Source organism: Mus caroli, unplaced genomic scaffold, assembly GCF_978045245.1.
Source record: "Mus caroli unplaced genomic scaffold, Mus_caroli_1 scaffold_5, whole genome shotgun sequence".
In the NCBI taxonomy this organism is placed as follows: Eukaryota; Metazoa; Chordata; class Mammalia; order Rodentia; family Muridae; genus Mus; species Mus caroli.
In genome coordinates this window covers 57,447,279-57,467,945 of record NW_028227260.1, presented here as the reverse complement: position 1 = coordinate 57,467,945, position 20,667 = coordinate 57,447,279, and the positions used below count along the sequence as shown (strand labels likewise).

The window sequence follows — 20,667 nt, the reverse complement described above, 5'->3', positions numbered from 1 at the left end:
ATTATGGGATGGATCCCTGGATACGGCAGTCTCTAGATGGTCCATCCTTTCATCACAGCTCCAAACTTTGTCTCTGTAACTCCTTCCATGGGTGTTTTGTTCCCAATTCTAAGAAGGGGCACAGTGTCCACATTTTGCCTATATAAATTTTGAAACAACTCTCTATACTGTAGGCTTTCTAAAACATCAAAACAATATGATAAACTAATTTATAACTCCCTCCATCAATTTCTTGCCAAAAAAGACATATAACAAATATAAAGATCTTTAACTCAATTATACTGAGAAGTAAATGAAGTCATTAACAATTATCTTTTAATAACTACTAAACATCCATTATTAAGTGAGAGAAATACTTATTTTGAAACTGAACATTGTGATGATGCAGAACTTACCTGAACGATTGGTAATACATTTGAACTTGTAACAGGAGTGATTTTATATTCTTCTGCAATAGAAGTCGCAACAAAACTGAATCCTTTGAAGAGTTGATGAGCGTTTGCGCTGGCTGGCAAACCAGGAGAATCTAATATTTAAATAGTTATATTTTACTAGAATTACAGAGAATTCTGTGATTATAATATCAGCAGTTTTTTAATATATAGGAAACAAATATCACACTATAAATATGACTCATACTTTCTCTCCACTCTTTGTAGACCTGCCTGTGTGTGATATGGCCAATAATTTTTATTTTTTAGCTGCTAAACTCTCACTAACCAACACATAGTAGGGATTAAATATTTCTTGAAGGAATATATGAAAATGATGTCACTAAAGGTTAATTAGATCAATTTCTAAACTGAGCCAGTGTCTGTTTCATGTCTTACCTTGTACCACTATCCAGAAAATTATCAGGTTGTCAAGAAATTTGCAAAACAAAACACCCTTCCATCTTGTACCCTCCACCATGCTTCTGTACTTCTCAATTAGAGATTGTAGTAATCCTGTACACAGAGTCTACATTTTCACAAAACCCAATCTAATTTTGTACAGTTTTAAAATTTTCCTGAAGAAGTTTAATTTATTTAGTAATTATGAGAAAAGTCTTAATTATAAACAAATATGTATCACCTTTAGGTGTTTTGGCAGTAAATTCAGGATCAAAACAGAAAGTATCATCCGGCTTTCCAGAAGCAGGTCTGAAAGGAGGCTGGACTTCTCTTTTATATAGTTTCTAGAGGCAATGGAGTAGTGGAAAACATTTTAACATTTAATACATGTTGGGCATTCCTAATACAACATCTAAAATTCAAATAATCTAACATCTAAAACATTTAGAAAGACAATATGATAGTATAATAGTTATAGTCAAAACAGTAAATATAGTGTATGAAATTATCTTCAAACTATATGAATAAGGCATATATTAAACACAAAGCATTTCATATTACTTGAGTTCTATCCTCAAATTTATTCACGTCCTACCATATATATACATGCACTCATACATACCCCACACACAAAAATCCAAAACCCCCAAATCTTAAACTTTTGGGGTATGCAACCTGTACTTGATAAGCGAAAATGTCACATAAAATTGACAATCTATCAGCACATTAGAAATAGATACATAGGTTTCAGATAATTGTTAACCAAATTCTACATTTCAGAGTTACGTAATGTCCAAAGTCTAATGAATTCAGAGAACATATGTGACATCATATAGTGATGTCACAGCTTGCAATATAAAGGAGTAAAGATGTTTAGCTCTGAATATTGAAATAAATTGTCTCTAGAGCTATGAGCATCCAAAGCACATCACAATGTAACTAACCATTCTGAAATAACTACCAAAATCAATAGATTGTTTTTATGAATACTTCATCCAAAGTAGTTTATTTCCGTAAGATACATTAAATATGCTCTTTGTACTTAATGATCTGAGTTCCTAAACTGTGCATGTTTTAAAAGCACAGATGGGTAAGCAAGATTACAGTTAAATAAGATGCTCTTACAATCTGTGTCTATTAACACACCAAGTGGAAGAGACATTCACTTATCAAACTAGTTTCTACAGAGTTAAGAAAATCAAACTAGTGACCACAGTGCCTGATTTTAGTGTTATAAAAGAAAGACTCATTAGAGAGAATGGCAGGAAGGAAATCTGCATGTTGTTTCCAACAAATCCATTTCACCATTAACAACCTGCATAGAGTGACAATCAAGTCCATACCAATTGAATTTAAAGTAAAGTGTGAGTGGCCATACATCAGATAAAATAGAGTTGAAGTCATTAGCATTAAAAATAAACAAGCTCATTATATTATGAGAAAGATGTCAAGTCAGCAAGAGAAACAGACACATCTAAATGTATACGATACCAAATATTAAACATTTATATAAATACTAGCTGATCTAAAGAGAGACAAAGGCTCAACTGAACAATAACAGCCAGGAAGGTTAACACTCTACTCAACCAACAAAGACAGCAAGGCTAAAACATTTCCTATACTAAATGGTCCAAACATATATCTACCAAAAAATCCACTTAATAGTTTCTCAGAAGCCCCCTGAACATTCTCCAAGATAGACAATAAATCAATCCTCAATGAATTTGGAAGCACTAAAAATATATCAAGTATACTTTTTATTATAAACTGGAAACCAGTAAAAAGAAAAATTTGGAAAGTATGTAAATACAAGGTAATCAAACATTCTACATTTCAACAACTAATGAATTGAGAGAGGAGAAAAAACCCAAGAATTTGGAAAATCAGAAACTAATGGTTGAAACAAGTAATAAAAATAATACCTATAATGCCTATGCTTATCAAGCTGGGTATATAAATTAAAACCTTTATAGCAGAATTTCTCAAAGTTTCTATTTATTATTATGTCCAATGTTAAGAAAGTACCCACAGTAAATTTTTTCCTTAAATTTAATTTGTTCTAATATATATATATATATATATATGTATATATATGTATATGTATGTATATGTGTGTGTGTGTGTGTGTATCAATGAACAATCTAAACTTTAATAATACCTGGGCTTATTATTATTACCTAGAAGAATCTCTTATAACCCCACCCACTTTTCCCTTTACCCACCTTTTCCAATCTAGAGTGGAAGTATAGCATTTATCTTATTTAACAGTTACAACTGACAAGCAAAACTTAGTATTTCAATATATCTACTACTTCAAAGTATTGCCATTCTATATGATACCTATTCGCAAAAATGCCAGATTTAATATAAAATAAATAGATTATGCTCTGTAACACCTTTGATTCTAAAGAGTTTTGCCCATTTCAAAATCATTTATTTACCAACAACCTAATATTCAACTTACATTCCAGTCAATGGAAGCAAAAAAAGCATGTCTTTTGACTTCTTCAACTCCTTCTGACCCTATAATATGGAAATAAATTTTAATGGCTTAAATTTTAATTTGAATTTTAATATCTAATCTTGCTAGTTGACTTCTAAGCTATTAGATATAAATATGACTGTACATTTTCTCTAGATTCCTTATAGTGAATTTATGATTTATTGTCTGGTATTGTATTAACTTTTCCTTATTTACTATTAATTTAAAAAAACCTGATGGATAAACTGAACTGTATAAAACAAGATGAACACCAAATACTAAAATGCAATTTCTATTTAATATAACATTAACTTAATTTTTTTTCACAATTCAATTCATATCTCATATTCATACACTAGGTTAAATCTACAAAGAGCAAATAGACTATAAGGTTAATACAAGGGCATAGACCATAGTATCATATCAGGATCTAGGAAAAGGTTCCTGAAAATTGGTCAAATATTGAGGAGTTTTGACAATATAACTTTTAAGTATATTAGGAGAACAAAATAACCACTCTCAAAAATCTAAAAGGATTATCAATACAGGTAAACTCTGCATGTTGTTCAAGAGAACCCTATATTGTACATTAATTACATGTTCAACAAACCTTTTCATTGAATAGACTATTCCATGATTTAATCATAAAAATATTTTATGTAGAATACTAAAAATTCATAATACAAAGCATAAATGAATTTAAACTGAAAGATATAAAGACACAGTTGTTTAGCTAGTATATGTAGTATATTGTTATAAAGGTTAAAAAGATATAAAAAATACCCAATCTATTTGCTGGATTCCTTTTGAATAGCATCCTTAATAGACTTTGTGCTTCAGCACTAAGGAATTGGGGCATTCCAAGTTTTGCTCTGAAAAACAATGGAAAATTTATCACTTAAATCTAGACAATATAAACCAATAAATCTGAAAGTGAATTTAAAAGTTGTAATAATTCTCCTATATGTTAGAAGAGAAAAAGATAGTAAAAAACAGTTTAAGTCTTTATTGAAAATCACATTAAGATTTCAATACTAGAAGCAAGAATTTTTTTCCCTAAATAGAGCAACAGTGTTCCTACTTACTTCAGTATCATATTCATGGTCTCATTTCTGTCTTTCCCTTGAAATGGCAAAGTGCCAGTAAGCATTTCAAACTAGAAAAAATAAAATAAAAAAATAATTTATTATAACTTATAACATATAATTAAATTTGACAAGACTTTTGGTACATGATTATCAAATCATGCAGACTTCAGTTGACGGTAGCTCTAAAGACAATCAGAAATTAGATCACTTAAAGAAGATTCTATGTATATCTCTATGTAGAGTTTGACAGAGTTGAACTGCAGCAGTAGTTTTACTTTATTTCTGACATGTCTTACTTCTCAAACTAAATGTAATCTGAAAATAAGTTATCTGTCTTATAAACAAAGATGCATGTTTAAGGCAAGTAATAATAATGGAAAAAGAAAATATACACTAAAGTATCTGGGATTTACACATACCAAGAAAAAATTTAAAAGTAACCATTGTAAATCCCTTCTAACAAGAAGACAAGTAAAAAATAAAATTAAGAAATGGAAACCCAAAATTAGAAGTAAGGCTAGGGGTGGTGGTGCATTCCTGTAATTTCATTTATTCTAGAATATGAAGCCAAAGAATTACACGTTCAATGTCTGTCTGAGCTACATAGTCAGTTTAAGAACTGTTGGATACCTTAGTAGAAACTGACAAGATAAAATAACATGTACCATTATTTTTAAAAGACTAGGTCTAAGTGTGAGAACTCTGCTGTATGGTAGAACACTTGTCTAGTTTGTCCTAAGTTAAATGCTTAGTAACTAAAAAAAAAAAAAAAAAAAAAAAAAAAAAAAAAGAAAGAAAGAAAAAAGAAAAAGGAAGAAAAGAAACGGATAAAGAAAAGGAGTACAGAAGAGAGGGAGGGAGGGAGGGGAAGAGGGAGGGAGAAAGGGAAGAAGTCCTAAATTAAAGATCTTACTAGTTCATTAAATCTTTGTAAGAGGGCAGGGGAAGTGGTTTAGTGGGTAAGGTGTTTGCCATACAGTTTAGATAAAAATTTGGGTACGACATGCATGCTTAACCACAATACTACTAGAACAGAAACAAGTGATCTCCAATCATGCCTCTGGAGCTTGCGAGTCAGTCTAGCTAAATGGTTTGAGCTCCAGGAGCAATAAGAGGCCCTCTCTCAAAAATAAAATGAAATTCAACTGCAAGTTGTCAACTTTGGGTCTGCTCTCCCCGTTCCCGCATACACACATGAACAACAACACACAACATGTACACACACAAAAAAACTATACTACTAATAATTATATTTCAAAATAAGATTTACTACTAGTTTGGCATCAGTCCTGTGCTCATTTAAGCTGAACTCATAACATTAATTAGCTTATGCACAAATCTCTTGTACCATGATAACATCAAATCTACTGCTCCAACCTCATCCTCTCTTAAGCACTATTTTTCTCTTCAAATCTATAGTAATAGTTTGTATGATAGTAGACACAGAAAAAAATGGAGGGACTGCATCTAAGAATCCTACCTCCTCACAAAGAAATTATGGTAGGTGTTATCCCTCCCTCTCCATGTTGCATTATCTTTTAATAAAGTCTGCAAAGGATTCCAGTTATTCCGTTAGTGTCCTTTCTACTACGTTCTGCCTATGCCTGTGCTACATGTTAATGCATTATTTCCCTACCAGGTACTATTAGTATTTCTACCAGTATAGCTTTTGTATTAATCTGCTATCTTTCATACCACTAAGTTCACATATTTTAGAGGTATCTTTACCTTTAAACCATCTCTTCCACTTTCTCGGTCACTTATTCAGCTACTAAGGTTAATCATGTTATCTGAAATGCCTTCAAGTTTTCCTTTTTAGTAAACTCTAACCCTATGACAATCTTGAAAGAATTTTTTTGCCTGTTTCTAGACATTTTATCCCTCTAATTTCCATCCACTTATATAATGATGTGAAGGTTAATCTTCCTAAAATATAACCTTTCTTTACCATCCTGATTCAGACTATAATAGTTTAAAAATACTAAAAGAATCACCTGGAAAAGTTTATAGGTTTATAGCTGCACTTCCTCCATTTTTGCCCTTGTTCTTGTCTTCTCTAATCAAACTGGTGTCCAAAAATTTGTTAATATGATCACAAAAGTCAGTTTTCTTGACAAACTGTGAAATTTTATCGATCATTCAGAGCTTAAGTTCCACCTCTTCAACCTACATTGACTTTTAAATGAATCTTCCTCAAACTTTAAGGTATTTTTGGATAGTTTTCTTAGTTATTTAAATTGTTTCTCCAAAGAAAACACATGGTGGAACTTGTGGCTCTAGCTGCATATGTAGCAGAGGATGGCCTAGTCAGTCATCAATGGGAGGAGAGGCCCTTGGTCATGTGAAGGTTCTATGCCCCAGTATAGGGGAATGCCAGGGCCAGGAAGGGGAGTGGGAGGGTTGGGGAGCAGGGGGAGGGGGGAGGGATAGGGGATTTTGGGAGGGAAAACTAGGAAAGGGGATAATATTTGAAATGTAAATAAGAAAATATCTAATAAAAATTGTTTCTCCAGCCTTAGTTTATGTGTTTGCTAATTGGAGAAAATGCTATAATGTATTGGTAGTTGCAATTAAATTAACTACTGCCTTCCCCAAATAACTCCTTTAAAAAGACATTTACTATATATCAATGTAATGTAATTTTCCATGATATATGGGAAAAATGGATAATTAGATCTTGCAGGAAAACTGTGATTCAATAACCACTTATCACCTGTATTTAGTATTTATATAAATTCCACTACAGTATTTACTGAAATAAAAAAAAATTACAATACAACAGCTAGGGAAGGTGTGAAACAATTGGATAAGTATGATGAAGGTGATAAATTCTGTGATACCTAATAATATAGCATATAAGTGTTGGTTCAAATTAAGACTCAACTAAAACTTTTCTAAATCTCAGATATTAATAGCTTATATAAAAGTATTGCTATTGATCTTTTCAACCGTAACATTAAAACCTTAGCCCTTGTTTAATTGCTTGCTAATCACCACAGTGTAAACATTAGTTATGAACTATTAGAAGAAACCTTTCCTGAGATGACCCCAAAGCTTAAAAGTAAATCCTCAATAGTATTAGCCATGTATTGACATAATTAAGGAACATAATACAACTTACCATAAGTACACCATATGACCACCAATCAGCACTCTGAGAATGGCCTCGTCTATTTACTACTTCAGGGGCCATATATTCTACTGTACCACAAAATGAGTAGGCCTTCTTTTCTTGATCCACTGACTCTTTGCTAAGCCCAAAATCTGTGTTACCAAAAAAAAAAAAGCTGAAAATCTCAGGAAATAGGATATATGAAAAACAAAATAATGAATTAAAACAATTTACATTAGCCTAAATTACTCTTGATGTAGCTAATTTGACAAAATAACAGAAATCAATTTATATTTTAAGATGAAACTCTTTAAGAACATTTAAAAACTGTTCAGCCAATCCTCTCCCTCACAATACACCTTATCAGGTCTATAGCAATTTTGAGGGATGAAAAACTTAACCAAAGCTATCCTATATAGTAAGGTTATCTCAAAAGCCTGTCTATGGGATATGTTCTTCTAGCTGGGTGCTGCCTTGTCTGGCTTCAGTGGGAGAGGAAGCACTTAGCCTCATAGAGAATTAATGTGCCAGGGTGGGAGATACCCAAAGGGACCCTTACCCTCTCATGAAATGTACAGTGATTAAGTAAAAAATTAAATTAAATTAAAAAAAAAAAACAAGTGTGGCCCTTAGTAAGTCAACTACTCTCCAGTGTAAAATAACACACCCAAGAATCTTATTTGTTCAGTGTAAATTAATCTTGAAGCGAATATTTTTAGAAAGGGAATAAAATTGATTATGTAGTGATGTATGCATGGACCCAGGAAAAGCCAGGGGAAGAGGGTGAATAGGATAAAAAAACCATGAAATTCTCAAAAAAAAAACCCTAACCATTTGTAAAGATATATTAATAAAATAAAAAATAAGACCAGAAAATATCTTTATCATTATCTAATCTATATCATTATCATTATCTAATGATAAGTATGTATTTAGAACATAAAAAATTGAAGGTTAACAAGGAAACAATCCAGTTTTTACAAGTGTTCAAAAGATCTGAACAAACACTTTTGTAAAGACATAAATATATGGAAAATGACAGTATCATTAGTCACTAACAAAAGAAAAAACACATTGAGATGCATGCCTATTAGAATAGCTAAAATGTCTATACACATTCAGTAGGTTTGGAAAATGTGTAACTACTTTGGAAAATAATCTGGAAGATTCTTCTTAAATACACATTTACCACAAAAGTAAGTAATGATGTTCTTGACAATTTACTGACATAAATTAAATATTACATTCATTCCAAAACTCTTAATTAATATAATTTTATTAATCTTTACCCAAAACATCAAAAAGTATCCCTTAAATGAAAAAGATAAAAATACCAAGATACCACCATAAATAACTCGAACAAATCAGTGGCCTTCCTCTACTCAAAGGATAAACAGGCTGAGAAAAAGATTAGGGAAACAACACCCTTCACAATAGTCACAAATAATATAAAATATCTTGGTGTGACTAAGCAAGGGAAAGATCTGTATAAGAACTTCAAGTCTCTGAAGAAAGAAATGGAAGAAGATCTTGGAAGATGGAAAGATCTCCCATGCTCATGGATTGGCAGGATCAATATAGTAAAAATGGCTATTATTCTGAAAGCAATCAACAGATTCATTGTAATCCCCATCAAAATTCCAACTCATATCTTCACAGAGTTAGAAAGAGCAATTCTCAAATTCATTTGGAATAACAAAATCCAATTTGAAAATACTAGTAAATAATTAAAATGAAAACAAACCAGTAATACATATAACAGTATGGATGCATTTCAAATGTATTATCCCTAAGGCAAATGAAACCACACTTAAGAAGTTTTAGACTGTGTGTGTACATTTATATTACATTGAGGAAAACAAAACTGTAGGAATAGGACTAGAAGAGTGGTTGGCAGTTAGCCTAAAGCCTATGGAAGAATGTCAATAGGATATTTGAGGGATCTTAGTAGTTTTAGTGGTACTATTCAAGAATTGTGATATAAATTTCTTCCTCTATAGTTTTTCATCCCTCCCTTTATATAAATCACCACTGGATTTTGTCTCATGAATGTATTTGTATGCTAATATAATCAAGATAAATGATGCCATCTAACTACTAGAGGTGTGTCATTCATAGCAATTTCATTATCCAGAAAATCCTATGCTCCACCTAGTGACCCCGTTCTACTCCCCACTCCCTCATTCCATGGAGAACATGGATCTTTTCTCCATCCCCAGAAACTCTGCTTCCACAGTATGCCATGTTGGAAACACGGTGTGTGGCCTTTCCTGGGGCTCCTTTCAATTCAGTAACAGATGTTTAAGGTTCCTCCATGCATTGTAATCACTTCATATTGAATTTCTTTTTAAAATTTCATTTCCTTTAAAATTTTAATTGTAATAAAATATTTATTGACAGGTTATGGTAGTAAATTTGATAGTACATAGCAAGCAATGATTAAATTACAGTAATTAGCATTTTCATTTCCTCAAATATTTTTCATGTTAGGAATCTTCAAATTCTTTTGGAGCTATTTTGAAATGTATACTTAAATTGAATGCTATAGAATATTAAAATGGCTTCCTACCCTCCATAAAAAAGGAAAATAGAAGTAAGTCTATCACCATCACTATGAGAACAATGAGCTTTACAGTATGCTAATTACTCCTGATTTCTAAAATGAACAAATATAGCCCAACACTATTCTCTTTGGTTAATTCAGACTCCTTCAAAACTGATTTTCAAACCACATTCAATGTTTTCATTTAGAAAATAACATGCAGAATACATCTGTGTTATGTCTTTAAGTAAATATTTTTATATTAATATACTGTATCCATTCTCCTAAGACACTTAAAATATTACATTAAAAATAAAATATAATAAGAAATAGTCTTAAAAGTTAGATCAGTGGAATATACGGGCTACAGAAGACAAAAAAAGCCCAGGTATGCCTATAATTGCAGCACTTAGAAGACAAAGGCAGCAATACCTCAACTTCCTGTCTCAAACTCTATGAAAGAGATAAAATAAGATATATTTGAAGTATTTAAATGTATGTATACTTTTACTGATACATTTACTTCAGTTTACAAGGTAATAGCTTTCTCTCCTTTATTTTTACATTGATATATTATATCCCTTAATTTAGAGTGACTTACTTTAAACTATACCAGTCCAAACATCTCTGTAAAAAATACCTCTTAAGTTCCTTGATTATAGCTTTTTAAAACTTAAATATAGAATTTACTATGTTCTGAAATCATATACAGCTTTTTGAGATTAAGCCACTCAGTAAAATATCCTTGTCATCTACTCAAATTATTGAGAAATTAATGATTTAATCAATTAATTACCCAGTAGCCCATCACATGGAAATCACACATAGCTTGTTAATTTATTAATTTATTTAAAATATTAAGGTCATTTCCAGATTTGAGCTATTATAAAAAATATGCTTAGAAGTGCAAAGATTGAATGGTTCCATAAAACTAGATTATAGAACACTCTCAGAAGAAAAAAAAATATGTGGCTAGAACAGGCTGCTGAGAAGTTAGGGGAAGGTAAAAGGAGGTTATTGCATTTTTTTCCAGATGTAACACATACTTAATTATTTTAGTCTAGAATAAAACTAAAATCTATTATTTTTACCTAAAATATTGTTAAATTAGGACAGTGCCTCTACTGTGGAATTTTTAAATGTACTCAATACATGAAAGCTATATAACCTTTAAATTAATCATGGTCAACTAACTACAAAAAAAGTAAGGGGGCTGGAGAGATGATGGCTCAGTGGTTAAGAGCACTGACTATACTTCCAAAGGTCCTGAGTTCAATTCCCAGCAACTACATAGTGGCTCACAACCATCTGTAATGAAATCCAATGCCCTCTTCTGGTGTGTCTGAAGACATTGACAGTGTATCCACATATATATAAAATAAACAAATTTAAAAAAAAAAAAAAAAGTATCACAAATGAAGACTAAAAACGATAGCAGGCATAGAAAAATATGAACTAAAATGTAAGAAATAATTACATATGAGCTTAGTAGTATATAAGAAAACTTAAATACCTGTTAACTTGATATGTCCTATTTCGTCAAGCAAGATGCTGTAAATCAAAATTCATGTTCAATATTTGAAACAAAATACATAAAAGCATAAATATAAAATTAGGCACTATTTAACACACTGGAAAATTTTCAATTATTAATTTAAAATAAAGTGTATTATCAAGATTATTTTGTACAAGTAAATTTTATGTAACTGTGTCATTCATATAACTGACTTTCATATAACTGATAAAAGCTTAATGATATCTAAATACATTTCAGTGCAAGAAGTTATATACATACATACATATATAGGCACACATACATATATTTTATAGTATATATGGGTAGAGTGGCAGGATGGCTTAGCAGATGGGTCCTTGATATCAAGATTGACAAACTGGGTTTGATATCTGGGGGCCATATAATAGAAGGAGAGAACTTCTATATAATAGAAGGAGAGAACTGACTCCTACAAGTTGTCCTCTGACCTCCATACATATGTCATAGCATATTTCTTCTATGTGTACATGTATGTATACATATACATACATACATACATATATATATATTGACAGGGTTTCTCTGTGTAGCCCTGGCTGTCCTGGAACCCACTCTGTAGACCAGGTTGGCCTTGAACTCAGAAATCCGCCTGCCTCTGCCTCCCGAATGCTGGGATTAAAGGTGTGCGCCACCACCACCCGGCCTATGTGTACATAATTACACATAGAAGCACACAGAGTAAACCAATATACTTAAAATCTTTAAAGCCCATATTGATAGCTTGGATACAAAAGGAGAAGAAAGCTTTACTTTTCTGGTTTCAGGTCTCTATAAACAATTCCTAATCGATGTAGATGATCCAAAGCCAGGGCCAATTCTGCAAGGTAGAATTTCACATCTTCCTCTGTAAAAAGAACCTAAAATAAAATAATAATATATCATTTGATATTTCTTCTATATTATGTATATTATATATGTACTTTTTAATTACTTCTTTAAACAATCAGTAGACAAATCTGGGCAAATTATAAGAAAATGGGCATAGTTAATTCTTGTGATTGGTACAACCATTTATATAGCAGAGAACTTTTCTTTTTGTTTTTCTATTTACTAATCATTTTATTTGTTTACATTTCAAATGTTATCCCCCATCCTGGTCTCCCTTTACAGAACCCCTCACTCCATGCCCCTCCCCCTTGCCTCTAAAAGGGTGCTCTAACACCCACCCACCTACTCCCGCCTCATCCCTCTAGCATCCCCAGAGAACTTTTCTAGATAAATGATATTAGTGTCTACAGAAAATTCTTCTTTACAAATATTAGCAATTTAAACATAATTCTTCCAGAAACACAACTTGTTTGTATACCATCTCAGATTAAATGCATTTCAACAAATGTGGGTTTTTAATGAATCTCAAAACATCAATATTAATTTTCATACAGAGCACTGACATAGTGACTATACTCAATCAGGGTAATTGACGTATTAGGGATATTTTACTTCAACACGTGTACTTCCATTGTTTCTACTATTCTCTCCTTTACCACCTAGTAGCACTTCTCAGGAATTTCACCTTTTAGATCCACTAATTCAAAAGTTCTAATCTACAACAAGTTGTGAAATTAATAACCCTTAAATTAGAATTTTAAGCATTCATCTGACCTAAACCGGATCCGACTCTTCTCACCTGGAAGTAAAGTTTACGGATTTAATAACACTGGATATCTCAATCTTTGTGTGTTGGGGAATAAAGATGTTAAAACAACGTAAAAAGCATATGGAATTTAAAATCAGAATTAGAGGTTTAGCATCAGACATGTCATTTAACCCTCAGGACCTGAGTTTTTAATATTTAAAATACAACCAATAGCTATTATATTTAACTAGGATCATTGTTCTAAGAATGACATTCATTTAAATGGACCTAAATGTACAACTATATGGAGATATTAGTACAGGGTTATATCAATATTCACTCATAGTTGAGTATTTAATCTATACACACATTTACAACTACTCAACCATTAGACATAAATTATACACTAGCAAGATTTTACTGACAGGACCCAAAGATAGCTGTCTCTTGTGAGACTATGCAGGGGCCTAGCAAACACAGGAGTGGATGCTCACAGTCAGCTATTGGATGGATCACAGGGCTCCCAATGGAGAAGCTAGAGAAAGTACCCAAGGAGCTAAAGGGATCTGCAACCCTATTGTTGGAACAACATTATGAACTAACCAGTACCCCGGAGCTCTTGTCTCTAGCTGCATATGTATCGAAAGATGGCCTAGTCGGCCATCACTGGAAAGAGAGGCCCATTGGACTTGCAAACTTTATATGCCCCAATATAGGGGAATGCCAGGGCCAAAAGAATGGGAATGGGAGGGTAGGGAAGTGGGGGGCGGTATGGGGGACTTTTGGGATAGCATTGGAAATGTAATTGAGGAAAATATGTAATAAAAATAAAAAAAAAATTTAGAACTATCAAGGGTTTTCAGATTGAACAAAATAGCTTTTTCTAGAACTCTTCTGCTTTCAATACTGAAATCTGGCTTATTGGAAGGCTCAAATTTGAATAATATAGCACATGGTTAAATTTGCCCATTTAGATTACAGTCACTGTACTTCACAATGCAGCTTCATGCTACTAGGAAAACAGAAGCAAACACAGTTAGCATTACTTGTTATCTAAGTTTCAGGGATATTTCTTTGACTATTCTAATAATCAAAGTATAAAAAAACATTATCTTCAACTTATTAAGAATAAAAGTACTTTTTACTCATTTAACTTGTGTGAAAGAACAATCAAAGGGTCGCTGAAATCCAATCTATGACAAAACTCTAAATATCATTTAGGTTACTTATACATTATGTCAAACATATAGTCTTATCCTGATGTTGTCTTTGTAGAAAGCCTCACAAAAATAAGAAACCTACTAAAAAGTAAATTATGTACCAGACGCAATTATGTGCCAGAACTATGTATTCTTTCCTTTGTTACAGTCTTCCAAAAACTCTATACTATGCCATTATTAACATCTTACATACGTGGACAATGAGATTAAGAGCAACTAAGTAACTTGCTCAAAGTAAAAACTAGTAAGTAGGAAACATAGGATATGAATTAAGGAATACTTGTCCCTAAAATATGACCTTTTCCCCAGAAGCCACTTGTATCTCACTTAGAGTATATTTCCCTCTTATTTTAGGTTCATGGCTAATAATGATTTCAAATTTGCTAACTATCCTACTCATAACCTACCTTAAAAGAAAAAGTCACCTAAGGTTCCAATAAAAGGAAAAACATTATTAACACGTGATTTAATAAAGTGTGTATGGGAATGTATACATTAAGATATGCACATTGATACTACATATATTATATAGAAGTCTCCTTTGTTTCCAGTTAATGCTATATCATAAGCATACTACCATATATTTCAAACTTGTTTATGATCATTATTAAATGACATCATTATTCATAGACCAAGGAGTTTTTCATACCTTGTGGCCTTTCCAGTTTTCATGAAGTACCAGCAATTTGTTGTCTATTTTCCATTAACCTACTCTTTTGTTCAGTAGATATAAGCCCTTAAAGTATTAAGAAATCATGTCTTGCAGAGGTCCTGAGTTCAATTCCCAGCAACATGGTGGCTCACAACCATCTCTGCTGGGATCTGAAGCCTTCTTCTGGCATGCAGGTGTACATGCAGATAAGAGTACTTATACATAAAATAAATAAATAAATCTTAAAAATGTCTTTATCACATTAATTTCCAGTGCTTTTCAAATATGTGCTGGTTTTCATAAGTAGTTCTTAATTTTTTATAGTCAAATTTATTTTATGTTTCTTTTTTCCCTTATTACTTCAAAGCTTACTAAATGTCCATTCAATGATAAACAACTAAAAACACAGCTGCACTTTATTTTAGGATATAGTGATTACTTCTAAGATACAGTTCTATTATATAGGTAAAATTCACTTGGTGTGTGGTACAGATAGTTATTTATATTGTTTTTGAAATATCTAGCTAAATTCTCATAAATTGTTTTCATTAAACAATTTTCCAAAATATATGATTCATCTTTTAATCATAATTATATGTGTTTACATATACATATATATACACACATATATATGTGTGTGTATTATATATATATATATATATATATATTATATTTTTTCATGGCTTATACAATATGTTCCTGATCCTGTGTTTAAACTATAAATTTGTCTTACAGAAACTTTCTAGTAGATAAAAAAACAGTTATGGTAGAACACACCTATAATTCTAGCACTTAGGATGCTGCAGTAGGAAAGATTTTATGTTAAAGGACAGCTTGTGTCTAATAGCTAGACTCTGTCTCAAAAAAATCAAATGACTAAAAAGTAAATTTTAAGAAAAGTACACATCATATGACATTTTTGGCATGTGCTTCCTTATGTAGATAATTTGTGAAATTATACTGTAAATTTTAAACACACAGATTTCTATTGAGATTTTGTCTGGAATTTTATTAAACTAGTAAATGAAGTTTTCAAAAAATGTTTGCTTTACAATAATAATTTGAAGATATTTTCTCTTTTTTGTATTGGAAATACAATTTTATTTTCAAACTTTCTTTACAAACATATAATTCTATATCTATGACAAATTGCTGAGATACACATCTTTATTTTATAGATAAGAAAAGTAAGTTCCAGAAAGAAGATATATCCTCTATTATAGAGTCAGACATGGCAGAAAATGAAAAAGACACTATCATTATGAAGGGAGAAGATATTTTCTTGATAATAGCAAAAAGAAAGTTCTGGGTCAGAATTTTATGTGTTTATGTATGAATTTATTTGAGTATATGTGTCTGTGTGCATTTTCAGAGAGAAAATTTGAGGCAGGTTTTTTTTTTAATTTAAGGAACAAACATAAAATTTCTTAATACATACTAAAATGAATTTTAAAAGTCTATTTCTAAGGCACAAATAATTCTTCAGTTTGGATTACTCAACTTTTTATTCACAAGTGAAGTATAACCAACAATCAACTACTTATAAAAAGCTGCCTATAGAATTAATCACTGAATCAGTTTTTTAATGTCTATTCAATAAGTAAACTAATTTATTGTCTTTTGGGAAATGCATTTAAAATGCTTGCTCTTACCTAATATTCCAGACTTAGGAATGAAAACTTACTGACTGCATCTCTGTGCTAGTATGAGTTTAGATAGTCCCACATCGAGAATGGAAGTCTGAAGAGTTTAAAAGAAAATTAGAAATGACTACAGGTAAGAATTTTTCATAAACATTTGTGACAATTTATAATCTAACATAAGAAATAATGAATGCTGGAGCCTTGATATACCATTGTCCCTCTATAAGTTTCTTTAAAATTTTCCCTTGGATGAGAGTCATAGACAGACCCTATTACATACTAAATTATGACCTACAGTACAAAATATATGGTCATGCATGCCAAGTTCTGCACTGGAGGTAGACAGATAAAAGCCAGAGACCTCAGCCACTTAAGCACTGACTAGCGTGTCATAAATACATTGTTCCTTTATCACAAGTCCTAGAGCTCTGGGGATCAATGGTAACTCTCCTATACTCAACATTATAAATTCTGGAAGTTGGATGTTGAACTACAGTCATCCAATTAAAACTTTGCTAAGAGACGATCATTTCAAAACAAAATAAAATGGACAAAAACAGAAGCTATTCTCCTGCCTGAAACATTCAAAACACAGGACAAAATATATGGAATGATATTTCTCAAGACACTGGACATCCAGTAACAAAAGACAGTGAAATACTGAGATATGAGTAACAAATGTGGTATGTCCTATGACTGTACTAGCTTACTACCTGGAACGTTTCCAAGTAGTACTATAGGGAGATGATCTTAATTGGAGCTCAGAGGTTTTCTGAAGTAATGAGTTAGAGGCAAGAGTCTTGGAGAAGAAAAGAATTCAGAGTACTAAAGCAAAGGAAACTTCAGAATGACCTTTCATGATATGTAAACAGTTCCAAGTATATAGATGGAGTACATAGTACATGTGGAGGAGGACACTATGCTGTCAGGAAGAGCATCAAGAAAACAATCCTTGCAATTCACATTGGGCCATAAATAGCTGCTTGTTCTCTTCAACTAGAGCAGAAAACAACACACACATAGAGTCGGAATAATCAGAAGGACTTTGCTTTAATAGCAGATCAAAATTAATTCTAATTAAATGTTCAAGTCCACTCTAACACATTTTAAAGGAAGACATGAAAAGATAAAACTATTTCTATATTTTCAAGCAAGCATCAGTGTATTTCCAGAAGCACAAAAATATTCATCATCTAGCCCATTAAATTTTACTATGACTGTCCAGATATAAGGAATTCTTAATTATGGATCAATAGAAACTACCTGAGCTCAACAGAAACTATAGTCTTAAAAGATTAAGAGAACCCACTAAGCTCAAGAAGATAAAAGACATGCCTTGTTTGGAAAGCAAGGTAATAAATCATAATTCCAAGGATGCCATTTACAGTAATTAGGAAAGGTTGTCATTTGAAAAGAGAGAAAAATTAACCCCATGCTAAATGTTGTCCTAGTCCTAAGTGAGAAAGCTTAAATGCAAGACCTAGAGTTGAGGGGTACATGCAAATATGAGAGTGGGTTCCTACCATATGAGAGGCTCAGTGTTTGTTTCTTCAGCACTAAAGATAAAAAGAGCCTATATGATCAAAATGACAAAAAATTTATCATGCAAGAAAGTGAAGTTTATAGTATCTAGCTACCATCCAATACAAAGCCATAACTATGTAGTAGTGCACACCTTTAACCCCAGCATGGTGAAGGCTGAAATGGAAAGCCTTGAATTCACATCAGTCCACAATAGTATCTACTAGTTCTAGAAAAACAAAGGAAGGATGGAAAGGAGAAAGGAAAGAGGGGGGAAGAAGGGAGGACGGGAGGAAGGGAAGGAAGGAGAAAAGAAAAACCTTGCAAGTATGCTGCCAATGAGCTAGAAAATAAGTCATGAAAAATATTTAATGAATATGGCAAGTGGTAGGTATTAAGACCATATGTTCCTGACCCCAAGATAAAAAATTCACATTATAAAACTTAACAGAAATACAAAATAACAAAGTGAGATATTAGTTAATACTACCAAGTTAGTAAACTGCAATTATTATTGTAATTGATTACAATATAAGTGAGATAGATGGTAGGCTTAAAGACTACCATATCAAAATATACAATCATATATTAAATGTAATAAGTCTAGTACCTTACTTGAAAAAAACCCACATTTTCAAATTGGAAAAATAATCAAGGATGCCATAAGTACTTCTTAATTGCTACAAGTAAAACTACAATTAAAGTGAAGACACAAAAAAGATTATACTGAGCCAATGCCGCTTTTTAAAAAGAGTCATCAAACTTCCAAAGTAAATCATTTAATAATGACATCAACTCTTTATCAAGAAAGAATATCACCCATAAAAGTTTCTTTAAAACTTTAGTAGAGCCGGGCAGTGGTGGCACATGCCTTTAATCCCAGCACTTGGGAGGCAGAGGCAGAGGCAGGTAGATTTCTGAGGTCTACAAAGTGAGTTCCAGGACAGGCAGGGCTATACAGAGAAACCCTGTCTCAAAAAAAACAAAACAAAACAAAACAAAACAAAAACAAAAACAAAAACAAAAAACAAAACCCAAAAAACCCAAAAAACAAACAACAACAACAAAAACAAACTTAAGTACAAATTGGAGAAATATACAAATCTGTTATTTCATGTGTTTCTAAAATATAAAATCAAGTATAGTATGTATTTCATTTTCCATTTGTAAAACAACCACTACTAACCAACGTGATCCAACAGGTTGGTTCCTATCTAATGAGTCTTCCACCACCCAACAAGAGATTACATTTTCCTCATACCCAAATGGAACATTTGCCAATACATACATATATCATGTTCTAAAGAATACAGTAAGTATAAACAAATTCAGGAGGAGTCAGGTTATTAAATGGTATCCTTTATGACTAGAGTAGTATTGGATTAGAAATTAATATTAGAAAGATGTCTGGAAAATAACCACATATACATAAATTAAATATTATCTTTTCAAACACCCAATGAGTCAAATTAAAAAAGTGAGAAAATATGTTAGAGGAAGTAAAAGGGCCAAAGTAGGAGGACTAAAAGTAAAACTTTGCAATCCTAAATAGCTGACTTGGAAAAGAAGAAAGCCTTCAACGTAATAACAGAGCTAGTAGTTACAAAGTAAGGACTAATACAAATAAAAGAAAAAAAAATAGAACTATAACAAAAATCAATGAAGCCAAAGCTTGGATCATAAAGAGAAAATTATAAGGCTGATAAACTTCTAACAATGCCAAGAGGGCCAAAGAAGAGAAGACAAACTACTACCATAAGGAGTGAAAGCCATCCATAAAAAAGGATCCTTCAACTAGGAGAGAAGATAATAAGGAAGATAAAAACAGCTGTGGTGGTTTGAATGCAAAATCTCATACCTGTTCGTGTATTTGACACCTAGTCCCCAGCTGTCGGCACTGTTTGAAGAGGTTATGAACCATTTAGGACAAGAAATGTTGCTGGAGAAAGAATATCAGGGCAGGCTTTGCACATTTATAGCTTTGCCTCACTTCCATAGTGAGACAAAAACTTTCTGCTTCCTACCCCTGCTGCATGCCTCTCTTGTTATGTATTCTCCCCCTGTAACTGCTAGCTAAAATAAACTCTTTGTTCTAGAAGTTCCTCTTGGTTGGAACACAGCAAAAGCAACAACAAAATAACTCACACAAAACCTATAGCTACAAATATGAGGAAACAAATACATTCCTTAAAACACACAAGCTCCCACACAACTCACAAGAATAAACAGTAGTTATAAATCTACTACATAAAGTGACTTTCTGGCTAAACACCTTACCAAAAAGAACTTTTTTGGCCAAAACAACTTACCAGTGGAATTGACTTCACAAATGAATTCTATCAATCATTATTATCAATTAATACTGAATCTAAATACATTCTACTGGAAAGTCGAAGAAAAAAATCCTATTCTGAGAAAAAAACTTATTCAACTTATGAGCAAG

At 32.0% G+C, this 20,667-nt stretch overlaps 1 protein-coding gene across 1 annotated transcript in view; it reads right to left on the bottom strand.

The window, feature by feature from the left end:
• Rps6ka6 (ribosomal protein S6 kinase A6) overlaps positions 1 to 20,667 on the bottom strand; it is a 141,508-nt gene that overhangs the window by 23,157 nt on the left and 97,684 nt on the right. The window contains exons 10-17 of the mRNA XM_029473708.2: positions 12,363 to 12,469; positions 11,571 to 11,608; positions 7,525 to 7,667; positions 4,401 to 4,471; positions 4,099 to 4,187; positions 3,298 to 3,356; positions 1,075 to 1,177; positions 396 to 526 (exon numbers count right to left, since the gene is read on the bottom strand). Of these exons, the coding sequence (XP_029329568.2) occupies positions 396 to 526; positions 1,075 to 1,177; positions 3,298 to 3,356; positions 4,099 to 4,187; positions 4,401 to 4,471; positions 7,525 to 7,667; positions 11,571 to 11,608; positions 12,363 to 12,469 (741 nt within the window). The remainder of the gene's footprint in view (positions 1 to 395; positions 527 to 1,074; positions 1,178 to 3,297; positions 3,357 to 4,098; positions 4,188 to 4,400; positions 4,472 to 7,524; positions 7,668 to 11,570; positions 11,609 to 12,362; positions 12,470 to 20,667) is intronic.